General features: G+C 42.6%; 1 gene segment (V, D, J or C); it reads right to left on the reverse strand.

The window, feature by feature from the left end:
• Positions 1–783: 783 nt before the first annotated feature.
• On the reverse strand, positions 784–18,322 carry LOC116589880. The segment is given in 3 exon segments: positions 784–810; positions 17,780–18,078; positions 18,182–18,322. Coding segments are annotated over 3 exon segments (357 nt in total).
• Between the last annotated feature and the right edge of the window lie 430 nt (positions 18,323–18,752).

Genomic DNA, 18,752 nt, shown 5'->3' on the forward strand with positions numbered 1-18,752 from the left:
TACTATATTGTCATAAATGCCTTTTTTCAAGCCTTGCTATTGAGGTCATGATTGCTATCCTGAAGTGTGTGTCTGACATCTTGGTTATATCTGAATCCATTAGTTCTGTGGCAGAGGATGTTGCCTGTTGTTCTTTTTTTTTTTTTGTTGGGATTTCCTCCTCCTAGTCATTATGTCCATGGGTGGTCGAGTGACTGGATCGAGTCAAAAATATCAAACAAGACCCAAGCAGGATGCAGCCCAGCAATATCCAGAGTGTTTGGATGCCACCATTGAAAAAACAAAGGCAAACCAAAATGCAAGAATAAAATAAAAAAATTGAAAAGAAGAGAAAGGGAAAGATGGCAGAGAAGTAGGAGACCCTGTTTCAACAGGTTCCCTAAAGTGAGCTAAGTATCCACCAAAGCACTGTGAGCACCCATGAAATCAGCCTGAGGTGTAGGATTGTATACTTATGGATGTCTATGGGGCAAAAGACACCAGTGGAGAAAAGCAGAGTGGGAATGCTCTGATTGATATTGGAGGATAAAGAGAGGGGGAGGGAGCCACCAGAAGCAATCCCTGTAGTTGGAGAACATCATTAGCTTGGAGTCTGGTTAAAAGCACTCAAAAAGAGCAAAAGATCTTAAGGGACAACTGGTGGAATCAGGCAGTCATGGGCATGGGTCTAAGACCACGGACCAGGACGGCCACTTCTGGTGACCACCCATGCCAGGGAGAGTGCAACTGAGCCTCCAGTTCCTGGTTCCTGAGCACGTGGATGTGCACTGCTTGCATTACTGCTCAGGAAAGTGCTCATCACACTCTCACCTGTGCATTAGCGAGTCTGGTATGGGCACCAGCCTGAACTCTCTAGAACCACACCCTTTTGTGCTCTGCTCACACTGCACATCCAGGATCTGATTGCACTCCCTGCCCAGGCCTGAGAGAGCTTGGTGTGAGCGTTATCCAGTGGTCTCTAGGACTGAATACTCCAGCCCATGCCTGAAGGAACTCAGCGAGATTTCTGGTCAGGATCCCTCCATGGCAGCAGCCTTCTGTGACCTGGATGACTGAGTGGTGTTTGCATGATCCCTATACAGCAGTCTTGGCAAAGGCAGCGACTGGAAATGTGTTCCCCAGACCAATATCACTTGCAGTTTTAGTGGCCACGGGGTGCAGAGACAAGCAGGCACTTCGGGCGACCCCTGAGACAGTGGCTGGGGGCCCACACTGCCCACACCATGAATTTGCGTTGTTCAGTGGAGTTTGCCAAGGGGGAATGTGTGTTCTGGATCACCCAGAGGGGAGCAGACTGAGGCCTCTCTCTGAGGTGGAGGTCTGGGTGCATTTTGCTTTCCACTAAACCTCCAAAAAGCTGCAAAAAAAAAAAACCCCTCCAAAATACAAAAGCCCAAAGAACCAGTTTCCACAGAGCCCAGCCCCTAGATAGGGGGCAGGACGACTCAACCCAAGCAAGACTGACTGAAAAACAGTGCAGTGGGCCCCTCCCCCCAGAAGGAAAGCCAAAAGAACAGGAGGACAACCACCACAATATCCCCATATTACTGTAATACCCCAACATCAGGGGAAAACAATATATTAAACTTCCAGTATAACCCTAAAATCTGTATATTTCATAGATACATCTCTTTAAAAAAATTCCTTCTCATGATTATCGTTCTTTTAATTTCTTTAACCTACTTACCATTACAACTAGAGGTTTAATACAGCATATTCCATAATAACATTTTAACTTGAACTTTTTTCATCCATATATCTGTGTTTTTCTTTTCTTTTTCTTTTTTAAAAATCATATAGATATAAGCTTCAAGGTAATCCTTTTTCCTTATTCAATGCTATCCTTATGTCTAATCCAGTTTTAATCCCCCTTTATCTCAGGATAGTTGAATCTTTTAACCAAGATATCAAGGTATACCCAGCAAGAATCAAAATAACCATCCTCATCCACATCAAGGATTGACAACTACCTTCCCATCTTCTTCTTCTATCAGTGTTTTTGTGCATTTGTTTTTGTTCTGGTATTATATAAATCTCATTCTTGGGGTTCATTTTGGCTGGGTTCTTTTTTTTTCTTTTTACTTGTCATTTACTTTAGTCTCTCTTTTTGTTTGTCTGTTTTTGTTTATATACCTTATAAATCTTACTTTTGGGTAGCATTCTGGTTGGGTTTGTCTTTTTTTTCTCTCTATCTCTCTTTCTTTTTTCTTTCTCTTTGGTGGTGACTTCTGATTTCTCTGAAGCATTCCAGGATGCACCTTGGCTGGATCGTGGTTGATACCTTCTGCTATACATCCCCTCAAAATCCTCTCACCAAAATGACTAGGAGGAAGAACACCCAACAGTGGAAAAATTCAGAGACTGTGCCCTCTCCATCAGAACTCTTGGATATGGACATAAACAGTATGTCAGAAAGAGAATTCAGGGGCTGCCTGGGTGGCTCAGTGGGTTAAGCCTCTGCCTTCAGCTCAGGTCATTATTGGGATCAAGCCCTGCATTGGGCTCTGTGCTCAGAGGGGAGCCTGCTTCCTCCTCTCTCTCTCTCTGCCTGCCTCTCTGCCTACTTGTGATTTCTCTCTCTCTGTCAAATAAATAAAATCTTTAAAAAAGAAACAAAGAGAGTTCAGCATAACAATTATCCAGGCAATGGCTAGGTTGGAGAAAACCATTAGTGACAACATAGAATCTCTAAGGGCAGAAGTGAGAGCCACCAGGGAAGAAGTTAAAAGTTTAATCAATGAGATCTAATCTAATTTAAATACTCTAACAGCTAGGGTAACTGGGGCAGAAGATAGAATTAGTGATCTAGAGGACAAACTGATAGAGGAAAAGGATCGGGAGGAGGGCTGGAACAAACAGCTTAGAAGCCACGAAAACAGAATCAGGAAATAAATGATGCCATGAAATGTTCCAACATCAGAATTATTGGGATCCCTGAGGGGGTGGAGAAAGAGAGAAGACTAGAAGATACAGTTAAACAAATTCTGGATGAAAATTATCCCAGTATGGAGAACGGAACAAGAGTTCATGTCTCAAGGCACACGAACATCCCCGCACACCCCTACCCCCATGAGCAACTACGCTAGAAAAACCTCAGTGCACTTGATTGTGGAACTGAAGAATCATAATTTTAGGTAAGAGCTTCTGAGGGCATCTAGGTGGAAGAGATTCCTCAGGCATTGAGGAAGGTCCATCCGAATAATATCAAACCTGTCCAAAGAAACTTGGCAAGCCAGAAAGGGATGGCAAGACATACTCAGGTCATTAAATGAGAAGAAAATGCAGCCAAGAATACTTTATCCAGCAAGGCTGACATTCAGAATGGATGGAAAGATAAGGAGCTTCCAAGACCGGCAAGGCTTAAAAGAGTATGTGACCATCAAGCCAGCACTACAAGAAACATTAAAGGGGGGTTCTATAAAAGAAGAAATAACCCAAGAGTGACATCGACCAGAAATTTACAGAGACTATCTGTAGAAACAAGGGCTTCATAGGCAACGTGATGTCAATAAAAACATTTTTCAATGATCACTCTCATCATGAATGACCCATATGGGACCCCTGTCCCATAAAATGGCACAGGGTTGCAGATTGAATAAAACGACAGGACCTGTCCTTATGTTGTTTACAAGAGACCCATTTTGAACCTAAGGATACACCCAGACTGAAAGTGCAGGGATGGAGAAGCATCTTTCATGCCAATGGGCCTCAAAAGAACGCTGGGGTAGAGATTCTCATATCAGATAAATTAGATTTCAAATTAAGGACTATAGTCAGAGATACAGAAGGACATGACATCATTCTTAAAGGGTCTATCCACCAAGAAGATCTAATAATTATAAATGTTTCTACTCCCAATATGGGAGCAGCCAACTACATAAGACAACTGTAAATCAAGATAAAGAGTCATATTGATATGAATACATCAATCATAGGGGCTCTTAACATGCCACTCTCAGTAGTGTCTAGATCTAGATTTGTCTAGATCATCCAAGCAGAAAATCAATAAAGAAAAAGGAACATTTAATGACACATTGGACCAGATGGACCTCATCGATATATAAAGAACATTTCACCCCAAAACAACAAATACTCATTCTTCTCGAGCACATATGGAACCTTCTCCAGAATAGACCATGTACTGGGTCATAAAAAAGGGCTCAACCGATACCAAAAGATTGAGATTATTCCATGTTTATTCTCAGACCACAATGCTTTGGAAATGGAACTCAACAATAAGAAGTTTGGAAGAAATTCAAACACCAGGAAGCTAAGGACCACCCTGCTTAAGAATGCTTGGATTAACCAGGAAATCAAAGAAGATCTTAAACAATTCATGGAAACCAGTGAGAATGAAAACAAGTCAGTCAACATGTGTAGGAGAGGGTGTGGAGAAAGGGGAACCCTCTTACACTGTTGGTGGGAATGCAAGTTGGTACAGCCACTTTGGAAAACAGTGTGGAGATTCCTTAAGAAATTAAAAACAACACTTCACTATGACCATGCAATTGCAGTACTGTGTATTTACCTCAAAGATACAGATGTAGCGAAAAGAAGGGCCATCTGTACCCCAATGTTCTTAGCAGCAATGGCCACAGTCACCAACTGTGGAAAGAAGCAAGATGCCCTTCAGCGGATGAATGGATAAGGAAGATGTGGTCCATATACACTATGGAGTATTATGCCTCCATCAGAAAGGACGAATAACCAAAGTTTGTAGTAACATGGACGGGACTGGAAGAGATTATGCTGAGTGAAATAAGTCAAGTAGATGGAGTCAAATATCGTGGTTTTTCTTATTTGTGGGATATAAGGAATAACACAGAGGACATGGGGAGATGGAGTGGAGAAGGGCGTTGTGGGAAATTGGAGGGGGAGATGAACCATGAGAGAAGGTGGACTCAGAGGAACTAACTGAGGGTTTTGGAGGGATGGGGGTGGGAGGTGGGGTGAGCCTAGTGGTGAGTATTAGGGCACGTATTGCATGGAGCACTGTGTGTGGTGCATAAACAATGAACTCTGGAACACTGAGAAGAAATTTAAAAAAATAAATAAAATTAAAAAGAATAAATAAAAATTAAAAAAAAAAAAAACAAAGTGTAAGGATAGAGGGAACATTCCTCGACTTCATCAAATCTGTCTATGAAAAACACACAGCGATTATCATACTTAATGGGGAAAAGCTGAAATCCTTCCCATTGAGATCAGGGACATGACAAGGATGCCCACTTTCACTGCTTTTGTTCAACAGAGATGTCCTAGCAGCAGCAAACAGACAACAAAGAGAAATAAAAGGTATCCAAATTGGGAAATTAGAAGTCAAACCCTTTCGCTTCACAGATGACAGAACACTTTATAAAACCCAAAAGACTTTACCCCCAAACTACTAGAACTCCTACAGCAAATCAGCAATGTGGCAAAAAATCAATGGGCAGAAATCAGGTGCTTTCTTATACACTAACAATGAACATATAGAAAGGGAAATTAGAGAATCTATTCCATTTACTAGAGCACCAAGAACTACAAGATACCTGGGAATAAACCTAACCAAAGAGGTAAAGGATCTGTACTAGGAACTACAGAACACTCATGAAAGAAATTGAAGAATACACAAAAAGATGGAAGACCATTCCATGCTCTTGGATTGGAAGAATAAACATTGTTAAAATGTCTATTCTGCCCACAGCTATCTATACTTTCAATGTGATTCTGATCAAAATTCCACCAGTATTTTTAAAGTGCTGGAATAAACAATCCTAAAATTTGTATGGAACCAGAAAAGACCCTGAATTTCTAAGGAAATGTTTAAAAAGAAAAACAAAGCTAGGGGCATCATGTCACCTGATTTCCAGCTTTATTACAAAGGTTTGATCACCAAGAAAGCATGGTACTGGCACAAAAACAGGGACATAGGCCATTGGAACAGAGTAGAGAGCTCAGATATTACTGGCAAGTCTATGGTCATATAGTCCTCGACTAAACAGGAAAAAATATTGAGTGGAAAAAAGACAGTCTCTTCAATAAATAGTGCTATGAAAATTGGACAGCTATGTATAGAAGTAATGAAGCTCGACCATTCTCTTACAGCATACACAAAGATTAACTCAAAATGGATGAAAAATCTCAATGTGATACATGAATCCATCAAAGTCCAGGATGAGAACATAGGCAGTAATCTCTTCGACATTGGCCACAACAATTTCTTTCAAGATATGTCTCCAAAGGCAAAGGAAACAAAAGCAAAAATAAACTTTTGGGACTTCATCAAAATCAAAAGCTTCTGCACAGCAAAGGAAACAGTCAAAAAAACAAAGAGGCAACCCACGGAATGGGAGAAGATATTCACAAGTGACAGTACAGACAAAAGATTGATATCCAGGATCTATAAAGAACTTGTCAAACTCAACACACATAAAACAGACAATCATGTCAGAAAATGGGCAGAAGATATGGACAGACACTTCTCCAATCAGGACATACAAATGGCTATCAGACACATTAAGAAACGTTAATCATCACTAGCCCTCAGGAGATTCAAATTAAAACCAAATTGAGATACCACCTTACACCAGTTAGAAGGGCCAAAATTAACAAGACAGGAAACATGTGTTGGAGAGGATGTGGAGAAAGGGGAACCCTCTTCCACTGTTGGTGGGAATGCAAGTTGGTACAGCCACTTCGGAGAACAGGGTGGAGATTCCTTAAGAAATTAAAAATAGAGCTTCCCTATGACTGCAATTGCACTCCTGGATATTTACCTGGATACAGATGTCGTGAAAAGAAGGGCCATCTGTATCCCAGTGTTTATAGCAGCAATGACCACGGTCGCCAAACTATGGAAAGAACCCTTCAATGGGATGCCCTTCAATGGACGAATGGATAAGGAAGATGTGGTCCATATACATTATGGGGTATGATGCCTCCATCAGAAAGGATGAATACCCAACTTTTGTAGCAACATGGCCGGGACTGGAAGAGATGATGCTGAGTGAAATAAGTCAAGCAGAGAGAGTCAATTATCATATGGTTTCACTTATTTGTGGAGCATAAGAAATAACATGGAGGACAAGGGGAGATGGAGAGGAGAAGGGAGTTGAGGGAAATTGAAGGGTAGATAAACCATGAGAGACTATGGACTCTGAAAAAGAATCTGAGGGTTTTGAAGGGGCGGGGGGTGGGAGGTTGGGGGAGCCAGGTGGTGGGTATTATGGAGGGCATGGATTGTATGGAGCACTGTGTGTGGTGCCTAAACAATGAATTCTGTTACACTGAAAAGAAATGAAAAAAGTAGTTAAGAGAGGAAATAGTAAAAGTTAAAAAGAATTTTACCATAAGAATAAATTCATGTTAAAAAATATTAATTAACTTTGCAAGACTAAAGAATCCTGGGGAGAAAGCCATGCATTCCGTGCTTTGCTTTCTCCTCCTCTGGAATTCTACTGTTCTCCTTGTAAATGAACTTTATCTTGGCTGGATTTCTTGCTGATCTTCTGGGGGAGGGCCCTGTTGTAGTGATTCTCAAGTGTCTTTGTCCAAGGTTGAATTGCACCATCCTTACCTGGGGCCCGGCTATGTAATCTGCTAAGGTTTGGTTTTTGGGAGCTTTTGTTCCATGAACGCTTTCCATAGAGCTCCGGAGGATGGGAATGAAAATGCCGGCCTCCCAGTCTCTGGCTGAAGGAGCCTAGAGCTTGGGGCCCCACTCAGTGTGCGCTCGGAGAAAAGCGTTCAATCACTCCTGTCTCCCTGGTTTCTGGCTGCGCTCCAAGATCACCCAGCCTGTGGCTGGGTGTCTCTGTCTCTGGCACACAGCCCTGCCTGGAGTCTCTGAACCCCACAGATCCCTGAGCTCTTTCAGGGAGCTCTCCCCGGATCTTGTGGGGTCCCAGCTCACAGAGCAGTAGTCTGATTGTGCCACGGATCACAGTTTAAGGTAACCATGAGTTGAGAACTCACTCCTCAGCTCCATCTCTGTAGCCAGCTTCCCTGCTCTAATATCTGTGAATTCTGTGACACTCAGACACCCCTGATCCTTCCGTGATTCTGTGGGACCTGAGGACCATGCTGTCCTATGTGGGCTTCACCCTGGCTTAGCTTCTGGAGTGATGTCCCTCAGGGGAGCAGCCTTTTAAATGTTCTGGTTTTGTGCTCCATTGCTCTGCTGCTTTCTCGGAGCTGGCCCCTCCCTCTAGGTCTATCTTCCCGTCGCTTTGGAGTCACTTCTCTAATGGTCCTACCTTTCAGAAAGTGGTTGATTTTCTTTTTCTCTTCTTCTCTTCGATCTCCTGTAGGATTTGTAGGTGTTCGCAATGGTTTGATAAGCTATCTAGATGATCCCCTGCTACCTGATGTCTCCTGAGCCTGCGACTTTTCTGCCAACTTGACTCCTCCTCACCTTTCCTGGATGTATCATGATATCTTTGTTAAAGGACCCAACTTTCCTGAGATAATGGGGGATTAAAACTGGTTTATATATAAGAGTAGCATTGATTGGGTAAAGGGATTACCTTGAAGCTTATCTGCATATGAATATTTAAAAAAAAAATAAAAAATAGAAAAGCAAAAGAAAAACACAGGTATATGTATCAAAAAAGTTCAAGTTAAAAGGTTATTATGGAATTTGTTGTACTGAACATCTCATTGTGATGGTAAATAGGTTAATAAATTATTTAAAAAATTGAAAATAATGAGAATAGTGGGAATGAATTAAAAATTAAAGTTGTATCTAGGATGTAGTGGTGTTTGTTCTCTTGTAGGTTTTTTTTTTTGGCTGGATTTCTGTGGGAGGGGCCTGCTGCGTGTATTTTCAGGCAGTCTTGCTATCGTTGAGTCCTCCTGTCCCTCTCAAGGCGCTGGGCTTTGAGGAAACTGTTTTTTCATGCTTTTGTTCTTTGTTTTTTTTTTCCCCTTCCCTTTGTGGCTTTTGGCATTTCTTTGGAGGTCTAGAGGAAAGCAGACTGCACCCAGACCTCCGTCTCAGAGAGAAGCCTCAGTCCGTTTCTCTCTGGGTGTTCCAGAGCATGTAAATTCCACCACCTGCTGCTGGCAGAACACATCCCCAGTCACAGTCTCAGTGGTCAGAAGAACTCCCGCTTTTACTGAAAACCATGGGAAATACTAATCCAGAGAGCTGGCTTCCTATGGTTGCCTCTGCCATGGCTGTCTGTGCAGGTCCAGACCTCCAGAGAGGTCCCAACTAGAGATAGCACACTGAGATTTTCCTGCTGGTCCAGGCTGGGAGTGTTCAGCTCTCCTGGTCCTAGAGAGCACTGGCTAGGATCTCTCTCAGGGGAGGGTGTGGAGAGTGACTCAGACCCCATTTGCACAGTGTGCATGCAGAGTACAAAAGGCTGTGGTTCTAGAGAGCTCCAGCTGGCATCCACATGAGATTCTCTCACGTGAGCCGCCATCCAGATGCTCTCATGCATGTTGGCAGTTCAGGGACCAAGGCCTGGTTATCTGCTGCACTCTCTCTGGCTCAGCACCAGGGGTAGTGGTCCTGGGTTCATGGGCTTAAACCCCTGTCCCTAACAACCTGATTCAATCAATTTCCCTTTAAGATCTTTTGCTCTTTTTGTGTGCTTTCAACCAGACTCCAAGTTAATGCTGGTCCCCAATCACAGGGCACTCTCATATTGGGGTATTACTTCCCAGTGGTTCACTTCTGGTGGCTCCCTCCCCCTCTTCATCTTCCAATATCAGTCTGATGTTCCCACTCCACTTAACCTGTCCACTGGCCTCTTCTGCCCCCATAGAGATCCAGAAGTGTATAATTCTAATCTCAGGCTGATTTCATGGGTGATCAGAGTTGTTTGGTAGGTAATCAGCTCACTTTAGGGGACCGGTTGGAACAGCATCTCCTATTTCTCCGCCATCCTGTCTCCTGAGAAAAGGTGTTTATCAGGTGTGAGAGTAATTATTCAAACATTTGAGAGAATAGGAAGTATCCTGAAAGTGGACCATGAGGTAGCTGGCACACTGGGAGAGAGCACAGAGGAAGTGGCCTTACCTTCATTTGGAGCAACCTCCTCCCCAGGCTGACTGGAATCTGGAGGAGCATGCCCTCTTTTTAGGGCTAGGGAAGCAACCAGGGAAGAAGACAATCAAAGAAAATTAAGCCTAACCTATGCATCAGAAGGGGAACAATTAAGATCAGAGCAGTGATCAATAAATTAGAAACCTGAAATACAGTAGAACACATCAATGAAACTAGAAGCTGGTTCTTTGAAAGAATTAGAAGATAAATAAGCCACAGGCAAGAATTATCCATAAGTAAAGAGAAATGACCCAAATTATTAAATTATTATATTATTAAATTGTTAAGTTATGTAAATTCAATTAGTAAATTATTAAATTATGAATGAAAGTAGAGAGATCATCACCAACACCAAGGAAATAGAAACAATCCTCAGAAATTATTATCAGCTGCTATATGTCAATAAGTTAAGCAACCTAGAAGAAATGGATGCATTCCTGGAAACCTATAATCTTCCAAGACTGAAACAGGAAGATATTGACAACCTGAATAGACCAATAACCAGTAACGAGATTGAATATGGTTGCCAAACTACAGAACACTTATGAAGGAAATGGAAAAAGACTCAAAAAGATGGAAAAACATTTCATGCTCATGGTTTGGAAGAATAAACATTGCTAATATTTCTATGTTGCCAAGAACACGTAGATCCTAGATAATTGTCACGAGGATCCTATATAATTGCACAATAGTACTTTAAAAGGATTATCCATCACAACCAAGTGGGATTTTCCCTGGGCTGACAGGTCCATTCAACATATGCAAACCAGTCAGTGTGATAGAACAAATTAAGAAGAGAAGAGAGAAGAATAACATGGTCCTCTCAATTGATGCAAAAATAGCGTTCGATAAAATACAGCATTCTTTCCCGCTTAAAACTCTTCAGAGTGTGGGATAGAAGGAACATTCCTCAATTTCTTAAATTCCATCTATAAAAAACCCACAGCAAATATCATTCCTTTATGATCAGGAACATGACAAGGTTGCCCCCTTTAGACACTGTTGTTCAGCATAGTGCTAGAAGTTCTAGCAACAGCAATCAGAAAACAAAAAGAAATAAAAGGTATTCAAATGGGCAATGAAGGAGTAAAACACTCTCTTCACAGATGACACGATACTTTATGTGGAAAACCCAAAAGACTCCACCACCAAACAACTAGAAATCATGCAGCAGTTCAGTAACATGGCAGGATACAAATCCTTTGCAGAGAAATCAGTTGATTTTGTATACACTAACAATCAACCTGTGGAGAGAGAAAATAGAGAATTGACTCCATTTATAATAGCACAAAAATAATAAGATACATAGGAATACACCTAACCAAAGAGGTAAAGTATCTATACTGAAGAAACTACAGGACACTTATGAAGGAAATGGAAAAAGACTCAAAAAGATGGAAAAACATTTCATGCTCATGGTTTGGAAGAATAAACATTGCTAATATTTCTATGTTGCCAAGAACAACCTATACTTTCAATGCCATCCAGATCAAATGCTGGAACAAACAATCCTAAAATTTGCACAGAACCAGAAAAGATGCTGGATCAACAAGGAAATGTTGAAAAAGGATAACAAAGCTGGGGTCATCACATTGCCTGACTTCAAGCTATATTACAGAGTAGTGATCACCAAGACAGCAACCTGAGGGGCGGGAGTGGTTGGGTGAGCATGGTAGTGAGTATTATGGACGGCATATAATTCATGGAATACTGGGTGTGGTACATAAACAATGAATTCAGGTACACTAAAAAGAAACTAAAAAAAAAAAAAAGGCAGCATGGTACTGGTAAAAAACAGACACTTAGACCAATGGAACAGAGAAGACAATCCAGACATGGACCCTCAACTCTATGATCAAGTAAATGAGCAAGCAGGAAAAAATATCCAATGGAAAAAAGACAGTACTCTTCAATAATTGGTGCTGGGGAAATTACCTATATACAGAAGAATGAAACTCGACCATTCACTTACACCATACACAAATATAAACTCAAGATGGATGAAAGACCTCAATATGAGACAGGAATCATCCAAATCCTAGAGGAGAACATAGGCAGTAACCGCTCCGACATTGGCCAAGCTAATTCTTTCAAGACATGTCTCCAAAGGCAAAGGGGACAAAAACAAAAATGATGTTTTGTGACTTCATCAAGATCAAAAGCTTCTGCACAGCAAAGGAAACAGCCAACAAAACAAAGAGACAATGCACAAATGGGAGAAGATATTTGCAGATGACACTACAGACAAAGGGCTAATATCCAAGATGTAGAGAGAACTCAAACTCAACACTCAAAAAAACAGACAATCACGTCAAAAAATGGGCAGAAATCAGGTAACGTGATGCCTGATTTCAATCTTTACTACAAAGCTGTGATCACCAAGACAGCGTGGTACTGGCATAAAAACATACATAGACCAGTGGAATCGAGTAGAGAGCCCAGATATGGACCCTCAACTCTATGGTCAAATAATCTTCGACAAAACAGGAAAAAATATACAGTGGAAAAACGACAGTCTCTTCAATAAATGATGCTGGGAAAACTGGACAGCTGTAAGTAGAAGAATGAAACTCGACCCTTCTCTTACACCGTACACAAAGATAAACTCAAAATGGATAAAAGATCTCAATGTGAGACAGGAACCCATCAGAATCCTAGAGAACATAGGCAGTAATCTCTTTGAGATCAGCCACAGCAACTTCTTTCAAGATATATCTCCAAAGGCAAAGGAAACAAAAACGAAAATAAACTTTTGGGACTTCATCAAAATCAAAAGCTTCTGCACAGCAAAGGAAACAGTCAAAGAAACAAAGAGGCAACCCACGGAATGGGAGAAGATATTTGCAAATGACGGTACAGACAAAAGGTTGATATCCAGGATCTCTAATGAACTCCTCCAACTGAACACACACGAAACAGGCAAACATATAAAAAAATGGGCAGAAGATATGAACAGACACTTCTCCAATCAAGACATACAAATGGCTATCAGACACATGAAAAAAGTTCATCATCACTAGCCCTCAGGGAGATTCAAATTAAAACCAAATTGAGATATCACCTTACACAAGTTAGAATGGCCAAAATTAACAAGACAGGAAACAACATGTGTTGGAGGGGATGTGGAGAATGGGGAACCCTCTTCCACTGTTGGTGGGAATGCAAGTTGGTGCAGCCTCTTTGGAGAACAGTGTGGAGATTCCTCAAGAAATTAAAAATAGAACTTCCCTATGACCCTGCCATTGCACTCCTGGGTATTTATCCCAAGGATACAGATGTAGTGAAAAGAAGGGCCATCTGTACCCCAATGTTTATAGAAGCAATGGCCACAGTCGCCAAACTGTGGAAAGAACCAAGATGCCCTTCAACGGACGAATGGATAAGGAAGATGTGGTCCATATACACTATGGGGTATTATGCCTCCATCAGAAAGGATGAATACCCAACATTTGTAGCCACCTGGACAGGACTGGAAGAGATGATGCTGAGTGAAATAACTCAAGCAGAGAGAGTCAATTATCATATTCTTTCACTTATTTGTGGAGCATAACTAATAGCATGGAGGTCATGGGGAGTTAGAGAGGAGAAGGGAGTTGGGGTAAATTGGAAGGGGAGGTGAACCATGAGAGACTATGGACTCTCAATATGAGACAGGAATCTGAGGGGTTTGAAGTGGTGGGGGGGTGGGAGGTCCGGGTACCAGGTGGTGGGTATTATAGAAGGCATGGATCGCATGGAGCACTGGGTGTGGTGAAAAAATAAGGAGTACTGTTTTTCTGAAAATAAATTAATTAAAAAAAAAAAGGAAGTCTAAGCCCAAATGGGCTCCAAGGTAAGATTTATCAAGTATAGAAACAAAAACAGACAAACAAAAAGACTGACAAAAGTATTTGACACGAGAATATATATATATATATGAAATTAAAAAAAAACCTTATAAAGAAGAACTCCAATTATAAGATTTATATGCTATTAGAAAAGCTCAAATACACAGAAACACTGGAGGATGAAAAATATGGGAGAGTAGTTATAAATTTTCAGTGTGGGCGAGAAAGGTTGTTTTGATTTTTCCTGGATGTATCTTGAGATCTTTGTTAAGGACTCAACTTTCCTAAAATAAAGGGGGATTAAAAATTGGTTTACCTATGGCGTTAGCATTGATTGGGGGATTGGGATTATCTTGAAGTTTAACTCTATATTAATATTAAAAACTAAAAATAGAAAAGAATAAACTAAACTAAACTAAAATTAAATTAAAAAATTAAAAAAAATGGAAAAGCAAAAGGAAAACGGGTATATGTATCAAAATGTTCAGGTTAAAAGGTTACTATGAATTTGATGTACTGGACATCTCACAGTGTTGGTAAATAGGTTAAAAAATTATCTATAAAAGAATGAACCAGAATATTGGGAACGAATTAAAAATAAGCGTTGTATCTATGAAGTCGTGGTGGTTGTTCTCTTGTCGTCATTTTTTTTTTTTTACCCTGGTTGGCTTCCTGGGGGAGCGGCTGCCATGTTGGTTTTCAGGCAGTGTTCCCTGAGTTAAGTCCTCCAGCCCCCTCAAGAGGGTGGGCTCTGAGGAAACGTGTTTTTCAGGCCTTTGTTCTCTGGAGGTTTTTATGTTTGTTTGTTCATTTGTTTTCTCTTCCCTTGACAGCTTTTGATGGTCTTTGGAGGTTTAGAGGAAAGCGATTGCACCCAGACCTCCCTCTCAGAGAGAAACCTCAGTCTATTCCCCTCTGGGAGCTGCAGAGCACAAAAGTTCCCCCTGGGCCGCTGGAAGAGCACGTCCTGTGTTGCCGGCCCTGGGGACACAGGAACTCCTGCTTGTACCCAAAACTACAACAGCGGTGGCTCTCTGGGCAGCTCCAGACTGCCAGAGAGGTTCCAAGCAGCGATAGCACACTGAGATTTCCCGCTGGCCCGGACTGAGAGTACTCAGGCTTTTCGGGACAGAGAGCACTGGGATGGCGCCTGCACGCACCTCTCTCAGGGGAGGGGGTGGGGCACGACTCAGGCTCTAATAGCATGACATGGTGTGCGCGTGGGGACTGCAAAAAAGTCTGTGCTTCTGCTGGCTGACAGGGCTCCCAGCCCCTCATGGGAGCTGGACCCCACGTGCTCTCAGACCTGCTTGTGGCTCAGGGACCAAGACATGGCTTCCACACTGCACTCTCTCTGACTCAGCACCAGAGGTGGCTGCCCTGGGTCCAGGGACTTAAGCCTCTGTCCCTAACCACCCTGATTCCCAGAACTTCCCCTTCCAATTCTTTGTTCTTTTTGAGTGCTTTAAACCAGACTCCAAGTTAATGCTGGTGTCCGGTCGCAGGGCGCTCTCCTATTTCCAATGGGTCTCTTCTGGTGGCTCCCTCCCCCTTTTGTTTATCTTCCCATGTTAGTCCGAAGTTTCCACTCCTCTGTACCTGCCCACTGGTGTCTTCTGCCCCCATAGAGATCCAGACGTATATAATTCTAATCTCAGGCTGATTTCATGGGTGATCGGATTTCATTGGTAGGCAATCAGCTCACTTTAGGGTACAGGTTGAAAAGGGGCCTCCTCCTACTTCCCTGCCATCTTGTCTCTCCCTCACTATTATGTTTTATATTTTATACTAAATAACTCTACAAATAATAAAATAATGGGATGTGGGCATTATAATATTTTGAATGAAAATCTCAAGCAGATTGTTACTTTAGGTTGTTTTTTATAAGTTATATTGCACAGTAAATTCATCTGTTAAATATAATTATGTGAACTTTTTTGGGTTGTAAAATATATTACCAGTTATGCAAGTAATTCCAATAATACTTCCAGGAGTAGCATTATCTAAAAACATACAGATTTATCGTGTAATAATTCATCAGAGGTTATCAGTAAATGAAACATACCACGGATATTATGGAAAGAAGGATATGACAATTAGACAATGTATCAGACATTTTCTGCCAATGTTTGTATATTAGAGCAGAAAGAAATGTATATATACCTCATATGAAACACAGCTGGGGACAGCCTGCTGATTATGCAGAGAAAAAACTGAGAGATGAGATTTGGGGAACAATGGAGAATACTGAAAGTCCACAGTTGTTCAAGAGAACTTGGTGGTGACACAGGTAAGTGAGAGAGTCTGTGAGGTTCTGCACACCTGGGACTCCTTGTCCAGGTTCATCTGGATCAGTGAACACAACACAAGGAGACTCACAGGAGGCCGGTACCCTAGATTGGTAACTATTCTTAGACATTCCTGTAATGTATTAAATACACACACAAGACAGCTGCCAACACACGGAAGACCCGCTAATGAGTTTCCCTCTTCTTGGAACGACCATCCCAAGATGCTTCATGCTGAGGTGAGGAGTGGGCCTGACCCTCCTCCAGCTACAGGCAAACAGATTCACCTCAGACACAGAAGATGCATTCCATGCAGACCACCCCCTCGACGTTACAAGAATAGAAGGACTCTGAGTGGAAGGGCCATTCCTGTGACTCCTCTGATGTGCGGAGATCAGTACTGGTTTCACAGGAAATCAAGAGAGCAAACAGCCCAGAAGATATTTATGAATTCTCTAGGGGAAATCCTGGCCAGTTCAATGGGACAAAAGCAGGGATATGAGAGGAAGTGACAGTATTGTCTCATATAGTACCTGCTATATTATTTTATTTCTGGATCGTGGTTTGAGCCATATATCCCCATTTCAGCCCCACTTCAGAGGCCTCCCATCATGGTAGACATTCATTATTGAACCTTTCTCCATCTGACACTTGGTGAAGATCTGGACAGTGTGACAGGACCCCAGTTCCATGGGGCTCAGGATACAGGACAGGTTGTGGGAGAAGTCAGAAGAAGGAGAGAATGAGGTTGGGGGTGGTTTCTGATGGATATTCAATGGATAACACAGGGTGGGCAGGGATCTGGGACCTGCCAGCTGGACCTCAGGATTCACATGGATTCCCTGTGTGGAAGCCAGGAAACACGTCTCAAACACAGTCACCAAGGACGCTCTCATGGACTCTCCCCACCAGAACAGGACCCAGCAGGAAAGGGATGGGTTTTCCTCTCTGGATTGTCATCCCACCAGTTTCATGGGGAAATCTGAGCGTCCCTCATAGCAGGTGGACTCCTTTTCCATGCAGGAAATGCAGCGGTGCCTACAGAAGGAAGTTCCTGATCATCTGTGTCTGCCCACATGTACAATGAGCCAGAGGATACACTGGAGCCAGGAGGACAAGAACTGACTTGGGCAGTCATCCTGGGAGAAGCTCATAAACATGTGGGGACAGTGTGTGCCCCGCTGAGGGCAGAGAAGAGGCATGCAGCATGCAGAGAGCCTGGGCTGTGCAGGTGTTTCTCAAGGACAATGGGAATCTGCAGCATGTGCTTCTGTGGAGAACGAAAATGAGACATAGAAGAGGTTGATGAAGGGAAGTTCCCCGGACACTGGTGAGATCTCTGCTCTGTGGAAGCAAAGTTATATTCTTGTGGTTGGCTGCACGGAGAACACGAGGTATTAGAGATGAAAGAAAAAAAATATCCCTGTGGACAGCTGAGGGTCTGGAGAGGAAATCCCTGATCTCAAAAGGAAGTCCTACCCTACTGCACCTGCTCCTGGGTCTGATCTCTGCTGTGGATGCTGAGCGCTCTCTGCTGCCCTGAGTGCCCCTGCAGCTCAGCACATCCTGTGTCAACATGGAGGTTTCTGTCCTGGCTCACACTGATGTCCCCTCACTGTGTCTGCTGCACAGTAATACACGGCCGTGTCCTCGGCTCTCACGCTGTTCATCTGCAGATACAGCGTGTTCTTGCTGTTGTCTCTGGAGATGGTGAATCGGCCCTTCACAGAGTCTGCATAGCTTGTGCTACTTCCATCACTGCTAATACGTGCGACCCACTGCAGCCCCTTCCCTGGAGCCTGGCGGACCCAGCTCATGCTGTAGCTACTGAAGGTGAATCCAGAGGCTGCACAGGAGAGTCTCAGGGACCCCCCAGGCTTCACCAGGTCTCCCCCAGACTCCACCAGCTGCACCTCACACTGGACACCTGCAGACAGAAGACATCTTGGTCAGGAAACTATCACATATCCTGTTTTACTCTCACTCACATTCACTCACATACTCAATTTCTTTTTTTCTCCATAAATTACCTTTTAAAAGAGCAAGAAGGAAAACCCAGCCCAGCACAAATTCCATGGTGAGTTGTCTGTATTCTGTCCTGATCACTGAGTGAACACCTGGGTATCCCGGGCCTGGGGCTCCTCTCCCAGCTGCAGGATCTGGCTGTGCTGGTTAAATCAGCAGAGGGAAGGCCCTATTTGCATGTCCTCTGGCTATATATTCAGCTTGGGGATCTATTCTCACAGAGAGGTTGTGACCCGCAGTTGTGAATACCTTTAATTTAGTGCTAATGACAAATTTTGAAAAAAAAAAAGTTTTTTATTATATAACATTCCAGGGTGTATACTTGTGTTTGTAAGGTGTCCTTGAACATATATGGGGTAAGATTGACCCCAGGATCTAGGTCAGTGCTCCCCTCACAGGAATTGCTTCCCCTAACCCCAAATCATCTGCAGCACAGAGTGTCAGGCTATGAGGCATGTGGAACCCATCCTGTAATGGGGATGGATTGATTTTGCTTATTTTATACTTTACCATAAATATAGAGAAAATCAGCATCGTGTAGGTGTATTTTCATATCTTCTGATCTCTCTATGTCCC

The sequence above is a fragment of the Mustela erminea genome, chromosome 5 (genome assembly GCF_009829155.1).
Source record: "Mustela erminea isolate mMusErm1 chromosome 5, mMusErm1.Pri, whole genome shotgun sequence".
Classification (NCBI taxonomy): Eukaryota; Metazoa; Chordata; class Mammalia; order Carnivora; family Mustelidae; genus Mustela; species Mustela erminea.